Genomic DNA, 15,609 nt, shown 5'->3' with positions numbered 1-15,609 from the left:
ACTACAATTATCGGATGTAACCTTGGGCCCTTGAGCCATCTCCGGCAGTACAGACTGCTTCGGCTGTTGTACCCTGGGAGACAGACGCGTTGTCTTTAGTAGAGGCGCGAAATCTGTTTTAAGGGAAGCGTGTTGAACACGTGCCTCAACCAAAATCGTCAACGTTTTAGTGTGCTCTTTGTTGCAGTCAAGGAGTATTTTTCAAGACTCAAGATGATGAATACTCGAGTTTAGGATGCTATCAAGTGCGCGTGAAGGACCCACCGGAGATGCGGCTTGAAAGAAGGTTGGTATATATAATTATATTTTATATTCTTTTTATTTAGTTATTGCAACCGGTATTGTACTATGATATTTCCTACGAATAACGAGAGTCTCGTTATTATATATTTTGTAATTATTTTTTTTTACAAAAGATGAACCTAGTTCCTACAATATTTTCCCCTAGATTCACCATGTTATTGTTTCACCACTTATTTTATTATTGGTAGCTCTCTATTTTTATATTTACTTTTGCTTGTTGTCTACTTTTTGCTTGGAGTCGGGGGTTTTTCTGGAAGAAGTCTCTCTACCCTTAGGAATGAAGGTAAAGTTTGCTTACATCCCACCCTCTCTGAACCCTACAAATGGTTTTACAATGTGTGGGATTTACTAGGTATTGTTTTTGTTGTTTACTGGAAATATTAAGGTTAGAATTAGAATAATACATAAATCTTGTATCATTGTATGCTATGAATTTAAATTTAGATTTGTGATTTAGATTCTTCTAACTTGAATTTAGAGATAATGATGCAAGGTTAAGAATCATTGAAAAAAGTTTATGCTATGAATGAATTTGAAATTTAAAAAATTGCAAAGTTTTCTATTTGGTTTTGAATGAACCTGTATTTTTATTGTGTGTTTTCTCATATGTAATGATTATATATTTTTGTTATATGTTTCTCGCTCTGACCCGAACGACGTTGACCCAAAAATTTTAATGCTTTGTTGTGAAAATTTTGAACACCGAACAAAAGTGGACCTCATTGAAAAAAAATCCTAGGTCCGTCACTGGACGTAAGGATAGTTTGTAAAAAGAACTGACATGGTGAACTGTGAATGGTCGGCGCAAGGGTACTACCCTTCGATGCCCCTTCTCCTTAGAAAATGAGACTTTGATCTAATAGTCAAATATGTTGATTAAATTGTTCAACTCATGCTGTGTAGGTTTCTAAATGTCTATTTGAGGGGATTTTTTTCCAAATGAGGGGATTTTTAAATCAGGTAATACGACCATATATGGGTGTTCATAGGTTATATAGATAAATTGTTTGAAGAATGTTCAATTTAACGATTTGTACAACATACTCAGATTGTGTTTAATGCACCAAAACAATGAAAAATGTCATAAATTGTTTGAATAATGTTCAATTTAATGATTTGTACAAAATACTCAGATTGTGTTGAATGCACAAAACAATGAAAAATGTCATTTTGTGACGATCTTAGGCAGATGTAAAAAAGGTAACATGAGTTATACCAAAAGTATGCACATTATTTTCTAAAAAAAGCATCCTTTAAAACTTTGAACACCCTACTTGTAATAAGTTAACATGTTAGATGCCACTAGGGCTGTAAACAAACCAAACGAACAAAAACAAGATGATGTTCGTGTTCGTTCGTTAAGAAAATTAACATGTTCACGAACGTATACCAAACATAAGTTTATGTTCGTGTTCGTTCGTTAGGGAAATTCAGTTGTTCACAAACATGTTCGTGAACACTGGTCTCGAACACAAATGGATGCAAGTAAATAAAAACGAACGTAAACGAACTCAGTAAATCCCACCAATACCAAAGCTAAGGCATGGTCTGAGGAGGGAAAGATGTAGACAACCTTACATCTAGCCCCGTAGGAATAGAGATGTTGCTTCCATTGAGACCCTCGGCTTTATAGTTGCTTTGCATCAAGCCTTGGACGTAAAACACATGACACTCAACAACCGGGACAAAGGCCGATTAGTGCATGTATCCCCATGTCTTTCGATTATCAACACCACCACATGATCCATGATTAACAATCTGCTGCTTTTAACATTGTTTTAACGAAATTAGTAAAATAATGTTAAAAATTAGTGCAATTTCACTTTTGCCCCCGAGCGCCCACACATATATATATTATATGCGCACACCGCAAGCGGGGCGTGAAATAAAAAAAAAATATTGTTATCTTTAAACATTGGACATAAGTAGTTAAATACAACCATTAAATGACAAAATCAAAACACAAGAAATCTACTATAACAACCAAACGATTAATCAAGTTTAACTAACTCAGAAATAATTATTCAAAGTTTAAATAACTTGGACATAATTATCCTAAAGAATGTCTTGAATGTCCAAAATTTAGCTAACTTAGAAAAATTAGGGTTTCAAGTTTTCAATATATTTAGACAAAAGGTTTATTATCATTTAAAACCATTAAATGATAAATCAAAACACAAGAAATCTACTACAACCACCAAACGATTAATCAAGTTTAACTAACTTAGAAATAATTATTCAAAGTTTAAATAACTTAGATATAATTATCCTAAAAAATGTATGAGAATGTCCAAATTTTAGCTAACTTAGAAAAAAATAGAGTTTCAAGTTTTCAATATATTTAGGTAAAAGATTTATTATTTATTATTTTTTAATATAATCTAACGAACACGAACGAACGTAACCGAACATTCACGAACGCAGTCGAACGAATGAGACCTGTGTTCATGTTCGTTTTCTAAGCTAACCGGACGATTTATTTTATTTTGTTCGTGTTCGTTCGGTAAGCTAATCGAACGAACATAAACGAACTTCCCACCGAACGATTCGCTGAACTTTCGGTTCGTTTACAACCTTAGATGCCACTATTACATAGTCATATAAAAATATAGTTTCATAAAAACACTTGGATATTAAAATGTATAACAATTTAATAGGAAATGCGAAGTTTAAATCATAGGATTATTTTTGTACACGTCTTTTCATACGCTCAAGTCTTGACTCTCAAGCACTATCTTATGCCATGTCCTTGATTATCTTGATAACAGCTTGAATCTCGTTCAGCCCATAAACACGTGCATGTTGATCAGTTCTGTTTAGACATAAAAGAAAACATGAAAACATACCTGATTGCAGCAGTACAGGCCAACAGAGAATTCAGATGGAGACACAGCTATAAGTTTTGACATGATTGTCATCTTGATCTGGTTCCTCCTTAGGGTGCAATCTAATGATGATGATAAGAAACCGACAAGGGAATCGGTTATGGAGAGGGAGGCGAGTTTCATGTTATGTGCTATTAGGGTTTGTGAAATTGTCTAACCCTTTAACCTCCACATTATTCTCCTTATATATGCACCCAGGAGGAAACCCTAATTAGTTAATAAGGGTAATTAGGCCCATCAACAATTACCAACTGATTATTTAATAGGATTGTTATATATTTTGATCCATATAATGTAAATGATTATAATGGCTACTAGATTAAATATAAAATAAATATATTTAATCTTACAGTGCAATCCCATCTCCAACTGACACCACTCGACCAATCTCATCCGTTTGAAAATTCGTGTAAAAATTGCTATTTCTACTTTCTAATAGAGGCGTAACGTACAAGAAGGAAAACACAAAAATGTATGTCGCTTAGTGAAGAGGTCAATGAGTGAACATGTAGAAGGTGATAAAATGACTTGTTTTGTTCGAGTAAAAAGCTTGAGATTTCAAAATTCTTTCGGAAAAAGAGTTACCAATATTCGTATTCTTTATACTCGAATTATATCAAAAACATATATCAAATTCAATAATGTGTGTAATACTAAAATATAAGATAGATTTCTTTTCAAAGGACCAAAGGTGCCCGAAGGTACGTCACACAATGAACTAGAAGGTAATAAAATGACGATTCATGTTTTGTTGATATAGAAGGCTTGAGATTTTAAAATTTTTGTTACATATATCTTTATTTTTCATATTTGGATTATATCAAAATATCAAATACATATCTCAAATTCAATCACATGTGTAATACTAATGTGAGTTAAATGTTTTCCCAGCAACCATAGTCCATAAGTCTTACATTCACATTTGGATTATATCAAATACAATCACATGTGTAATACCAATATGAAATAAATGTTTTTCCAGCAACCGTAGGTGTTATTTTCATATTTTGGGTTATATTTAATACAATCACATATAGGTGTTACTTTCATATTTTGGATTATATCAAATACAATCACATGTGTAATACCAATACGAGTTAAATGTTAACAACCATAGGTGTTACACTCACATTTGGATTATATCAAATAAAATCACATGTGTAATACCAATTATATACCAAAATATATATAATTCGATCAAAACCTCACTCAGCTTAAGCACCTAATTCAACCAACCAATTTCTAAAGAACTTAATGTTAGTAAACTACTGATATGAACTCGAAATCTGAAACAGAAAACAGGAAAGCAAAAGAGACAGTAATAGTAGTAATAGTGAACCGGGTATGTGTTTGACACAAATCCCTTAAACAGGTTTGTGGTCTGTTCCCAAGGTACGCCGATTTGAAGAAGCAACAGCGCACTACCGGACTTGAACACTTGCCTGAAAAGAAATAGGAGCGATGTTGCAGAGATTGAGTCAACCAACGATGTCTTGAACCTGATGAAAAGCGGTCAAGTGAACCACGCTATGAGCTCAACTATCTGAACAACCAAGTAGCCGGTCCCACAAGTCCATAAACTACAAACAACTCTTTTAAGTTTACATGTTAAAACGGGTCGTTCATGACGATTGAAACTAGTATGTTGTGATGTATGTTTGTTGCAGCTGTCTTCATTTGGTAGATTTAGCAGGAAGTGAAAGGGTGGATAAATCAGAATTATTTAAAAGTTATAAATGCTTATGAAATTAATATCAAACATCTCAAAATCTACTGGTATTTGTAATTTTTGCAACATGTTATTGCTTATGAAATAAACAACCCTCTACATAATAATTATTTAAAAAATAAAAATGCAATAGTTCACGTATGACTTAACATAATAATTATTTAAAAAATAAAAATACAATAGTTCACGTATGACTTAATATTCGATCGTTTTTTTTATTTTTTTAAACTTAATTGTATAATAACTCTAGCATTTAGATTCTAATCATATAATTTCGTCAAACAACATGGATGTACATAGTCAAGGAAAAAAAATAGCTTTTAATGATATAGAACAATAATCATTAGTTAGTTTAAAACAAAATATTATAGATTATATAGATTTATTTTAAAGGGAACAATGAGATTTTATGGATTTATGATTAGAATGAAACGAAAAATAAACTATGTAAATACACAATTTTCACTCAATAAAGCACCAATTTGAGGAAAAAAAACCCTAATTTTGTGGTGGGAATTTTAGTGTTATCAACGGATTTTAGGGTATTGAATTAATTTGTCGATTGAGATAATAACGTCGGTGATTAAGCAAGTTCGGTGATGCAGGAGTGCGGGCTCGTTGAACACGACTGTTATTTAGGCCTCATAATTAATAATTAGTTTGTTAATAAATTAATGTTTTGGGCTTAATATATTTAATATTATTATTGTTTTTATTAATATTAAAAGCCCACTAAACTTCAAATCGTCCAAAACCATTTATGTTGTTTTAATTCATTAAATTGATTCAATTTGGTGGGCCAATAATGGTTGATGTGCAACACGTTGTTTTAATAATGGACAGGGTTGTAATTTTTGGCTGATGACTATTATAGCATTCACATTGAAGCCACATGTAGAAACGGAATCAGGAAAAAATTGTTGAAAGTGTAAAAAGGTGAGAACGGATCTTCGCCGAACACGTGGCATGGGACGCTAAATGATATGCAGGGGTACGATTGTCATTATGCACGTTCCCCTCCATAAATCGCGTTATAATTCTATTTCAAATAAAACTCCAAAAATTTCCTATTAGCAGTTAACTCATTTGCAAGCTTTCGAGATCTATGGCGTCTAACGTGGATTCCGTTCGACAAAGTAATATTTGATGACGTTTTCATATTTGTTCCAGCAAATCTTGCTTCAATTCATAACTTGGTAATTCACCAAATGGATGTCAAGATTGCGTTCTTGAATGGTTAATTAGATGAAGAGGTATACATGAAACAACCTGAGGGTTTTGTATTATCTGGACAAGAACACAAGGTGTGTAAACTTGTCAAATCATTGTATGGTTGGAAACAACCACCTAAGCAGGGGCATCAAAAATTTGATGTGGTGATCTTATGTCATGGTTTTCTTTTAAACCAAGCTGATAAGTGTGTGTATAGTCGATTTGAATCTTGTGGTAAAAGAGTGATAATTTGTCTATATGTAGATGATATGTTGATCTTTGGCACAGACCAAGATCAAGTTGATAAGACAAAGAAATTGTTGTTTTCGAATTTTGAAATGAAGGATATGGGGGATGCGGATGTCATCCTTGGAATAAGGATTAAAAGAAGCAACAATGGGTATAACCATGACACGGTTTCATTATATTGAGAAAGTGTTGAAAAAAATCAATCATTTTAATTGTTCTCCTGTTAGTACTCCCTCAGATCCTAGCATCCGGCTAATGCCCAATTCTGGTGATTCAGTTTCACAATTAGAGTATTCTAAGGTCATTGGATGCTGGATGTATGTTATAATTACGAAGTTGGAGTATACTTAAAAGGGAAAAAACTAAAAATAAATAAAGCACAATTTTATAATTTTAAGTGTATATATTATTATTAGTATCACATGTTGGTGTCTAAAACATCATGACACGATGTAAACATTTTCCCTCACAAAGTCTAATATAAATCAAACAAACAACCATGAAAGCCTAAAGTGTACCTTTGTCGTCCCCTGTTATAATACAACGACATGATAATTATTCTTTTATATTTTTCATGTTTTATTGACCAGTAACGGTCACATGTACAACACAGGCTTTATCTTTGTGACTTTATCCCATGATTTTCTTGGTTAGATTGTGTGTTGTGGCTAAAGCCACAACTCAGATTTATCTTTTTAATATTGCGACATATGACGCTGGCTAGATGCTTTTTTTTTAAAGCATTTCATAAATAAATTATATGTAAATTTAATCAGTAATGTTACACAGGATAGGGCTAAAAGTGGTTGTGCCTTTAACATGATGCATACCCACCATCATCAATTGGTTCTTTAAATGAGATTTAGACAATATATTGGTTCTTTAAATGAGATTTAGACAATATACCTAACACGTTTACCCTATGAAAAACTTAATAGATGCAAACATATGTCTGGTTCTCTTTAATCTAAGGATACACTTGGATGGATATATTAGGGGGATGGGATGAAACCTCATAACCCAAGCAAAAACTCATGTGACATATCTGGTTAACCTAAGCATAACTAGGGGTGCAACTTGATTCAAAACCCCCCTCTTCATCACCTTAAGACCTGCAAAAAGTCAAAGGGCAAAGAGACAACAAAGATACCGTTTATGCAACCCAATTTCACCACCTGGATCACCGGCAGCGGTGTACCCGATCGAGTACCCCTACCTTATTGCCATTACCCGAGAACGCTCTGACCCCCATATTACTAGAGATAATGAAGCATATACAATTACACATGCATGCATGTCAATGTTTACTACGACAAATCTAATTTTTTATGCTCGCTCTTTGAAAAATGTAAGTTATTTTACAAAGACTTCTAAAAATAAGAAGTGTACAAAGACATAATGGATCGCACAAGATGACACAATGTCAACCAAAATATAACACAATGCCGTAACATATATAACAATGTCGAGGAAAAAAGATAAAATGGGTCACGCAAAAAAGACACAATAACGCAAATATGGAAAAAACACAATGATAATGAACAAAAATTCTAAAACCTACAACCTATAAATCCAAAAGTGAAAACCTAAAATCTCACATCGGATGAGACGGTTTCAACGTCGTTTGAATATGATCAATCAGAGTCCATTTAATACCCTTTTTGTACGACTTCTTATTTTTAGAATCTTGATCCTAAACCAATGCTACAAATTAATAATATTAGAAATAGAAATATATAAATACTTTTAAGTTGTATATAACTAGCGTTATGCTCCGTCCGCGTTGCGGGGTGTAAAATCAAATATTTCTTAGTTTCATAACATGTACGCATGTATTTCGGTTACTTGTACATACAACTTATAACACGATCTAAATAAAAAATACACTGAGTCAACAAATTTAACAAAACACTAACATAGTTTTGCTAAAAAACAAAAATTAATGCAAGCCTGTCATTTTGAGATGGGGTAAAATAGTAATTTGTCAGGACCAATGAGCGAGTGATAGGGAACTGTTTAACACAAATAAAAGTAACACTAAGTCAACCAAGTAAAATAAAATACTACTATAGTTTTTGCAAAAAAAAAATAATGGCAATATCATAATTTTTAGCTGAGGGCAAAACTGTAATCTTTGAAATGGGGGCAAAATCATAAGTTAGAACTGAGGGGCAAATCGTATTTTTAAGCTGGGGCAAAATCATATTTTTGAACTGATAACAAAATCGTAATTTTAAGCTAGGGGCAAAAACATAATTTTATTTACAACTTGGGACAAAAACGTAATTTTAAACTGGAAGCAAAATCATAATTAAAAAGTAAAAGCAAAATTGTAATTTATTCGGGAAATGTAAATATACAAATGAAATATTACAACTGGAAAAAGCAAAAGAAAAAAAAAAGAAAATTATGGCCGTCCAAAGCTACCAATAAATGTGGAGCACTATTACCCCTTTAGATATAGAAGATAGTTAATTACTGTTTTCGTACTTGTAGTTTGTCAAAAATTAATATTTCAGTCCATTAGTTTAAAAATTATGATTTCAGTTCTTGTGGTTTCACTTTCGTAACCATTTCAATCCTTGTTGTTTCACTTTCGTAACCATTTCAATCCATTTATTCTGTTAGTACAGGGACTGAAATCGCAATTTTTAAAGTAATGAACTGAAATAGTGATTTTTGACAAACCACAGAGACAAAGACGAAAACAGTAATTAACTCTATAGAAGATGCATTGCTTGTTATGAGGAAAATGAGCAGGTCAACCTGTTGACGAACCCGACTCACTAGCAGCAGCCATTACACACACTATGAAGTTAAGACCATTCTCACTCCCTCAAAATAACTAAACTTGATTAGAATTTAATTAAATTTGGCTACTTAATATACAAAATATTATACTTAATAACTCTAATTATAAATGATTTAATTTAATTTACCTCTAAAATTAAATGGCGAGTCCCGAGGTTTAGGTCAGTCGGGCTCGAGGTGTTTTTTTAACGGCAAAGATCTCACGTGTAAACACATCCTACTCATGGCTATGACCAAAGTCTGACTCCTCAACGACAAAGAATCTCACGTGTGCCCCGTGATGCGTAGGAACCGGATGGAATCTGTAAACCCTCGTCCCCCGTCAGGTTCGAACCTGGGATTAAAGCCCCGATTCGTCTCTTCACCCAGATATCTCTTAAAAATGGCTCAAACTAAAATCAAACCTACTAGGGAGGGCAGAGACTCGATAGGTTTTACTTTCATATTTTGGATTTGAGTTAACTGCCATTTTCGTCCCTGTGGTTTGGTCACTTTGGCCATTTCAGTCCATTTTTCAAAAATGCGCCATTTTCCTCCCCGACGTTCTGGAAAGGTGCCATTTCAGTCCAAAAATCATAACCCAGTTAAGTCGGTTAGTAAATAAGGACTGATTGTGTAAATTTGTAACATAAAGGACTGATTGTGTAAATTTGTAACACCACCACCACTAGCCCTGCCACCACCCCCACTTCGCTGCCACCACCGCCACCACAACCACTGCCACCACCACAGCCACTGCCACCACCACAGCCACCACCGCCACTGCCACCACAGCCACCACCGCCACTCCTTCTCTCTCTCTCTCTCTCTCTCCCGTCGTTATCTCTCTCTCTCTGTCCGCCATTACCATAACCCACCACCACTTCACCGTAAACCACCGTTCACACTTGACCGGTGGAGCAGGTGACGAGCCGGCGAGATATACGGCAGAGCCTGCGGTGACCGGCGAAGCTTTCGACGGCGGTGGTGGAGATTTTCGCGGCGGACCCGGGGTGTACCCCCTAAATCAAACCTTCTGATCATGAATTCGGCACCAGATTCCCAATCGGAGCAGTGTAGGTGGTAGATTTGATCACCGGCAGCCGCGGTTTGGGACTTTACACTACGGTAAACATAACTAAGCCTTTTCTTTCTTTCACCTTTCCTTCCAAGATCTCTTAGGTCCATGTCCTCCGGCTGTCTAGTTGTTGTTACAGGTAGCAGTGGTGGTTCCGACAGGTTCCGATGGTGATGATGATTACGAAGACAACGAGATGATGATGACGAAGATGTGATGGTGGTTTTCCGACGAAGAGAGAGAGATAACGACGAGAGAGAGATAGAGAGAGAGAGAAGGAGTGGCGGTGGTGGCTGTGGTGGCAGTGGTTGTGGTGGCGGTGGTGGCTGTGGTGGCGGTGGTGGTGGTGGTGGCAGTAGCTGTGGTGGCGGTGGTGGCGGTGGTGGCAACGGAGTGGTGGTGGTGGCAAGGCTAGTGGTGGTGGTGTTACAAATTTACACAATCAGTCCTTTATGTTACAAATTTACACAATCAGTCCTTATTTATTAACCGACTTAACTGGGTTATGATTTTTGGACTGAAATGGCACCTTTCTAGAACGTCGGGGAGGAAAATGGCGCATTTTTGAAAAATGGACTGAAATGGCCAAAGTGACCAAACCACAGGGACGAAAATGGCAGTTAACTCTTTGGATTTTATCAAATTCAATCACAGTGTAATATTAAAACAGCTAAAAGTCTTATCCCTTTCTAAACACGGTTTCTTCTAGCCACGTGTAAACATCTCATTGGTTCTCGTGATCCTGTTCGGGACCACTAGTTCTCTTTAAAACGCGCGCCGAGTTGTAGGTTTTTCGTACCACAAACAAAAAGATGTCACTTGTTGGAGGAATTACAGAAGTAAAGGACTTTGCAAACAGCATTGTGATCGACGATCTCGCTCGATTCGCCGTCGATGAATACAACAAGAAGCAGGTATCATCTATTTTATATGTTAGTCTATGCATGTGTAAGCTTGAGGATTACACTTCATCTCTTTTATATGTTATCTATGTACGTAGAATACCCTGCTGGAATTTAGGAAGGTACTGAATGCAAAGGAGCAGATAGTTGCTGGTACATTGTATTATATCACACTTGATGCAGCTAATGGTGGTATCATAAAGACTTATGAAGCCAAGGTTTGGGTTAAGGAATGGGAAAACTTCAAAGAATTGCAAGAGTTCAAGCCTGTTGATGCTGCCACCCCAGTTATTGGAGGAATTACAGAAGTAAAGGACTTTGCAAACAGCCTTGTGATCGACGATCTCGCTCGATTCGCCGTCAATGAATATAGCAAGAAGCAGGTATCATCTATCTCCTTTATATGTTTTAGTCTATGCATGTGTAAGATTGAGGATTATGAATTAATATTTTCTTTTAGAGTTAACTTCCATGCTCCCTGTGATTTGGTCATTTTAATGGTTTTGCACCAGTAGTTTAAAAAATAGTCATTTTCCTCCCTGGTTTTTCTAACTTACCGTCATTTTGCTCCCCGCCTCTAACTTCATCCAAAAAATCCATTAACTATAAGGGTATTTTGATAATTTTATAGATAAAAGCAATGACATGTAAAGCTTTGCACCTAAATAAACCTATAACTTGTTTATTTACATATATATGAGTAATTCTTTTCTGCTCCCCATCTTTCCAACCACTCTTTCTACCGGCCACCACCACCTGCAACTACCACATGTCGACCATGACTACCACGACGTTTAACTAAACGTTTTAATTGAGTTAGAGCCAGGGAGTAAACTACCGAAATACCCCTACTTCTAATTGAACGTTTTAACTGAGTTAGAGCCAGGGATCAAACTGGCGACAAACTCGAAAGATCAGGGAGGAAAATGACTATTTTTAAACTATTTGAGCAAAACCGTTAAAATGACCAAACCACATAAAGCAAAACGAAAGTTAACTCTTTCTTTTTAAGTGTGTAAATACTAAGAAACTGATGGGTTATCTATGTAGAATACCCTGCTGGAATTTGGGAGGGTACTGAATGCAAAGGAGCAGATAGTTGCTGGTACATTGTATTATATCACACTTGAAGCAACTGATGGTGGTGTCAAAAAGACTTACGAAGCCAAGGTTTGGGTTAAGGAATGGGAAAACTTCAAAGAATTGCTGGAGTTCAAGCCTGTTGATGCTGCCACCCCAGTCATTGGAGGAATTACAGAAGTAAAGGACTTTGCAAACAGCCTTGAGATCGACGATCTCGCTCGATTCGCCGTCGATGAACACAACAAGAAGCAGGTATCATCTATCTCATTTATATGTTTTAGTCTATGCATGTAGGGCTGTAAACAAACCGAACGAACACGAACAAAGTCATCTATCTCATTTGTATGTTTTAGTCTAAGCATGTAGGGCTGTTCGCGAACTGTTCACGAGCGCATATCGAACATAAGGTTTGGTGGACAATTTCGGTTACGTATGAAACTGTCTTGATACCGGACCTTAATGCCGGAGATTACATATATATATGAGAGGTTTTGGCGGTTGTTTATGGCGGGAATAACTGCCATAAACCGTTTGAACATACAACCCGCTTATCTCTCGGTTTATAAGTCATAATACATTTCGAATTAATAAGTTGCATAATAAACATAAACATAATTAAGTTTATACTTCTAACATGCATGTAGGGTTGGTCGCGAACTGTTCACGAGCGCATATCGAACATAAGTTTATGTACGTGCTCGTTCGTTAAGGAAATTTTAATTGTTCACGAACAGTTCGTCAACACTGCTCTCGAACACAAACGAAAGGAAGCACATAAAAACCGAACGTAAACGAACATTTAACGTGAAAGTAAAAAATATAAACATTGTTATCCTTAAACATTGGATATAAGTAGTTAAATACATCCATCAAATGATAAATCAATACATAAGAAATCTACTACACCACCATACAATGAATCAAGTTTAATTAATAATTATCCCAATAAATAGCTTAGAATGTCCAAAATTTTAGCTAACTTAGAAGAAAATAGGGTTTCAAGTTTTCAATATGTTTAGATATAAAGTTTATTATTTTTATTTTTTATAGTCAAACGACACGAACAAACGTAACCGAACATTCACGAGCGCAGTCGAACGAACGAGACTTGTGTTCATGTTCGTTCGCTAAGCTAACCGAACGAAATTTTTTGATCGTGTTCATTCGTTAAGCTAATCGAACAAACTTCCTGCCGAACAGTTCACGAACTGTCCGCTGAACGTTCGGTTCGGTTACAGCCCTATATGCATGTGTAAGATTGAGGATTATGAATTAATGTTTTCTTTTAGAGTATGTGAATACTAAGAAAATGATGGGTTATCTATGTACGTAGAATACCCTGCTGGAATTTGGGAAAGTACTGAATGCAAAGGAGCAGATAGTTGCTGGGAAATTGTGTTATATTACACTTGAAGCAACTGATGGTGGTGTCAAAAAGACTTATGAAGCCAAGGTTTGGGTTAAGCCATGGGAAAACTTCAAAGAATTGCAGGAGTTCAAGCCTGTTGATGCTACCACCCCAGTCATTGGAGGAATTACAGAAGTAAAGGACTTTGCAAACAGCCTTGTGATCGACGATCTCGCTCGATTCGCCGTGGATGAACAAAACAAGAAGCAGGTATCATCTATCTCTTTTATTATTTTTTTGATTTTTTTGATTTTTTTTGATTTTTTTGATTTTTTTTGATTTTTTTGATTTTTTTAGAATATTTTTGGTTAATTATTTTTTTTTTTGATTTTTTATAATTGTTTTTGAGTTAATTACATAGTTAGTCCCTGTGGTTTCCCCAAATTAACATACTTAGGTACTAATAGTTTAAAATCACCTTCTAGAGTATTAACTTTTCATTTTGTAACGTTTGGGGGTATTAACATAGTTAGTCCATGTGGTTTGCATAAAATAACATACTTAGGTACTAATAGAATGTGATTTTAAACCTACAAATAACGTTAATACATCCAAACGTTACAAAATGAAAAGTTAATACCTTAGAATGTGATTTTAAACTATTAGTACCTAAGTATGTTACTTTGGGCAAACCACAGGGACTAACTATGTAATTAACTCTTTTTGAATTTTTTGGATTTTATGATTTATTAAAAAAATTTTGATTTTTTTTATTTTTAGAATTTTTTGGATTTTTTTATTTTTTTTATTTTTTAGAAGTCTTTGGATTTTTAGAACTTTTTGGATTTTTTTATTTTTTAGATTTTTTTGAATTTTTTTTATTTTTATTATTATTTGTAATTTTTTAGATTTTTTTAGAAAATTTTTATTATTTTTAAATGTTTTATTATTTGTGAAGCCAACATCTACGAACACTCGAATAAGATGAAAAATCTGCCTGTGATGCTCTTTTTTGAGTTACCCATTTACCCCGCGTAATACCCATCCGTACCCACGAATTCTTTTAAATAGATATCATATAACCCATCTTGACCCATCCTTTGTTATTTCTTAACCCATCCTGACCCATTCTCATTTTTAAAACGACCCAAAATAACCTAAAAACCCAAATGGGTTTTATTTACCAGGCCTAGTGAATACTAAGAAACTGATGGGTTATCTATGTACGTAGAATACCCTGCTGGAATTTGGGAAGGTACTGGATGCAAAGGAGCAGGTAGTTGCTGGTACGTTGTATTATATCACACTTGAAGCAACTTATGGTGGTGTCAAAAAGACTTGCGAAGCCAAGGTTTGGGTTAAGCCATGGGAAAACTTCAAAGAATTGCTGGAGTTCAAGCAATTGTTGGTGCTGCCACCTCAGCATAAACTTCCATCTGGTAATATATTTCTCAATTCTAAGCCGCTTTATATGAAGCAGTAATGGTGTATGTTCTATGATGCAGGGCAAGAGTCCTAGGAGACCGCTACCAGGGTGTGAACCTTAATCTTATAAATAATTTCGTTTGGTTAATAATAAACGTACGGTTCTTGCATTACATTGCAAGTTTATGCCGCTGCGTATGTTTGCTTAAATAATTCTGTTTGGTTAGTAATAAACGGTTTTTGCATTACATTGCAAGTTTATGCCGCTAGATGACATCTAGTAAATTCTATCACGTTAACGCGTGTCTTTGTAATACAACTTGTTTGGATCTATTTATACTGGTGTCTTTTTATCTATAAGTGCGTGTTTGGAATATGTTATATGTTTTGGTACAATAATAAGTAGTTTTAAAGCGTCTTCAGTATATCTATCTGATTATTTGTAATGAAATAGCTGTCTCATATTGTTTATCAGAGAAACAATAATCAAATTAGCAGTTTTAATGCATGATCATCCTAAATTTATGCTTTTATCAGTCTATAGATATTATCCAATAAATTCCTTACCCAAAAAAAAAACAAAGAAAAAATCTAAGAAAATGTTC

The 15,609-nt window shown here is 34.9% G+C and overlaps 1 protein-coding gene across 1 annotated transcript; it reads left to right on the top strand.

The window, feature by feature from the left end:
• The first annotated feature begins 11,022 nt into the window (after window positions 1-11,022).
• LOC110930898 (multicystatin) lies at window positions 11,023-15,364 on the top strand. The gene is made up of 6 exons (XM_035987772.1): window positions 11,023-11,160; window positions 11,247-11,531; window positions 12,199-12,483; window positions 13,565-13,849; window positions 14,811-15,018; window positions 15,085-15,364. Exons 1-6 carry the CDS (start codon window positions 11,059-11,061, stop codon window positions 15,096-15,098), a joined length of 1,179 nt encoding a protein of 392 aa, XP_035843665.1. The 5' UTR covers window positions 11,023-11,058; the 3' UTR covers window positions 15,099-15,364.
• Window positions 15,365-15,609: the final 245 nt, after the last annotated feature.

This window comes from Helianthus annuus, chromosome 3, assembly GCF_002127325.2.
Source record: "Helianthus annuus cultivar XRQ/B chromosome 3, HanXRQr2.0-SUNRISE, whole genome shotgun sequence".
NCBI lineage: Eukaryota > Viridiplantae > Streptophyta > Magnoliopsida > Asterales > Asteraceae > Helianthus > Helianthus annuus.
The sequence above is the reverse complement of the archived record's forward strand: the minus strand, read 5'-3'. Positions and strand labels throughout refer to the sequence as shown.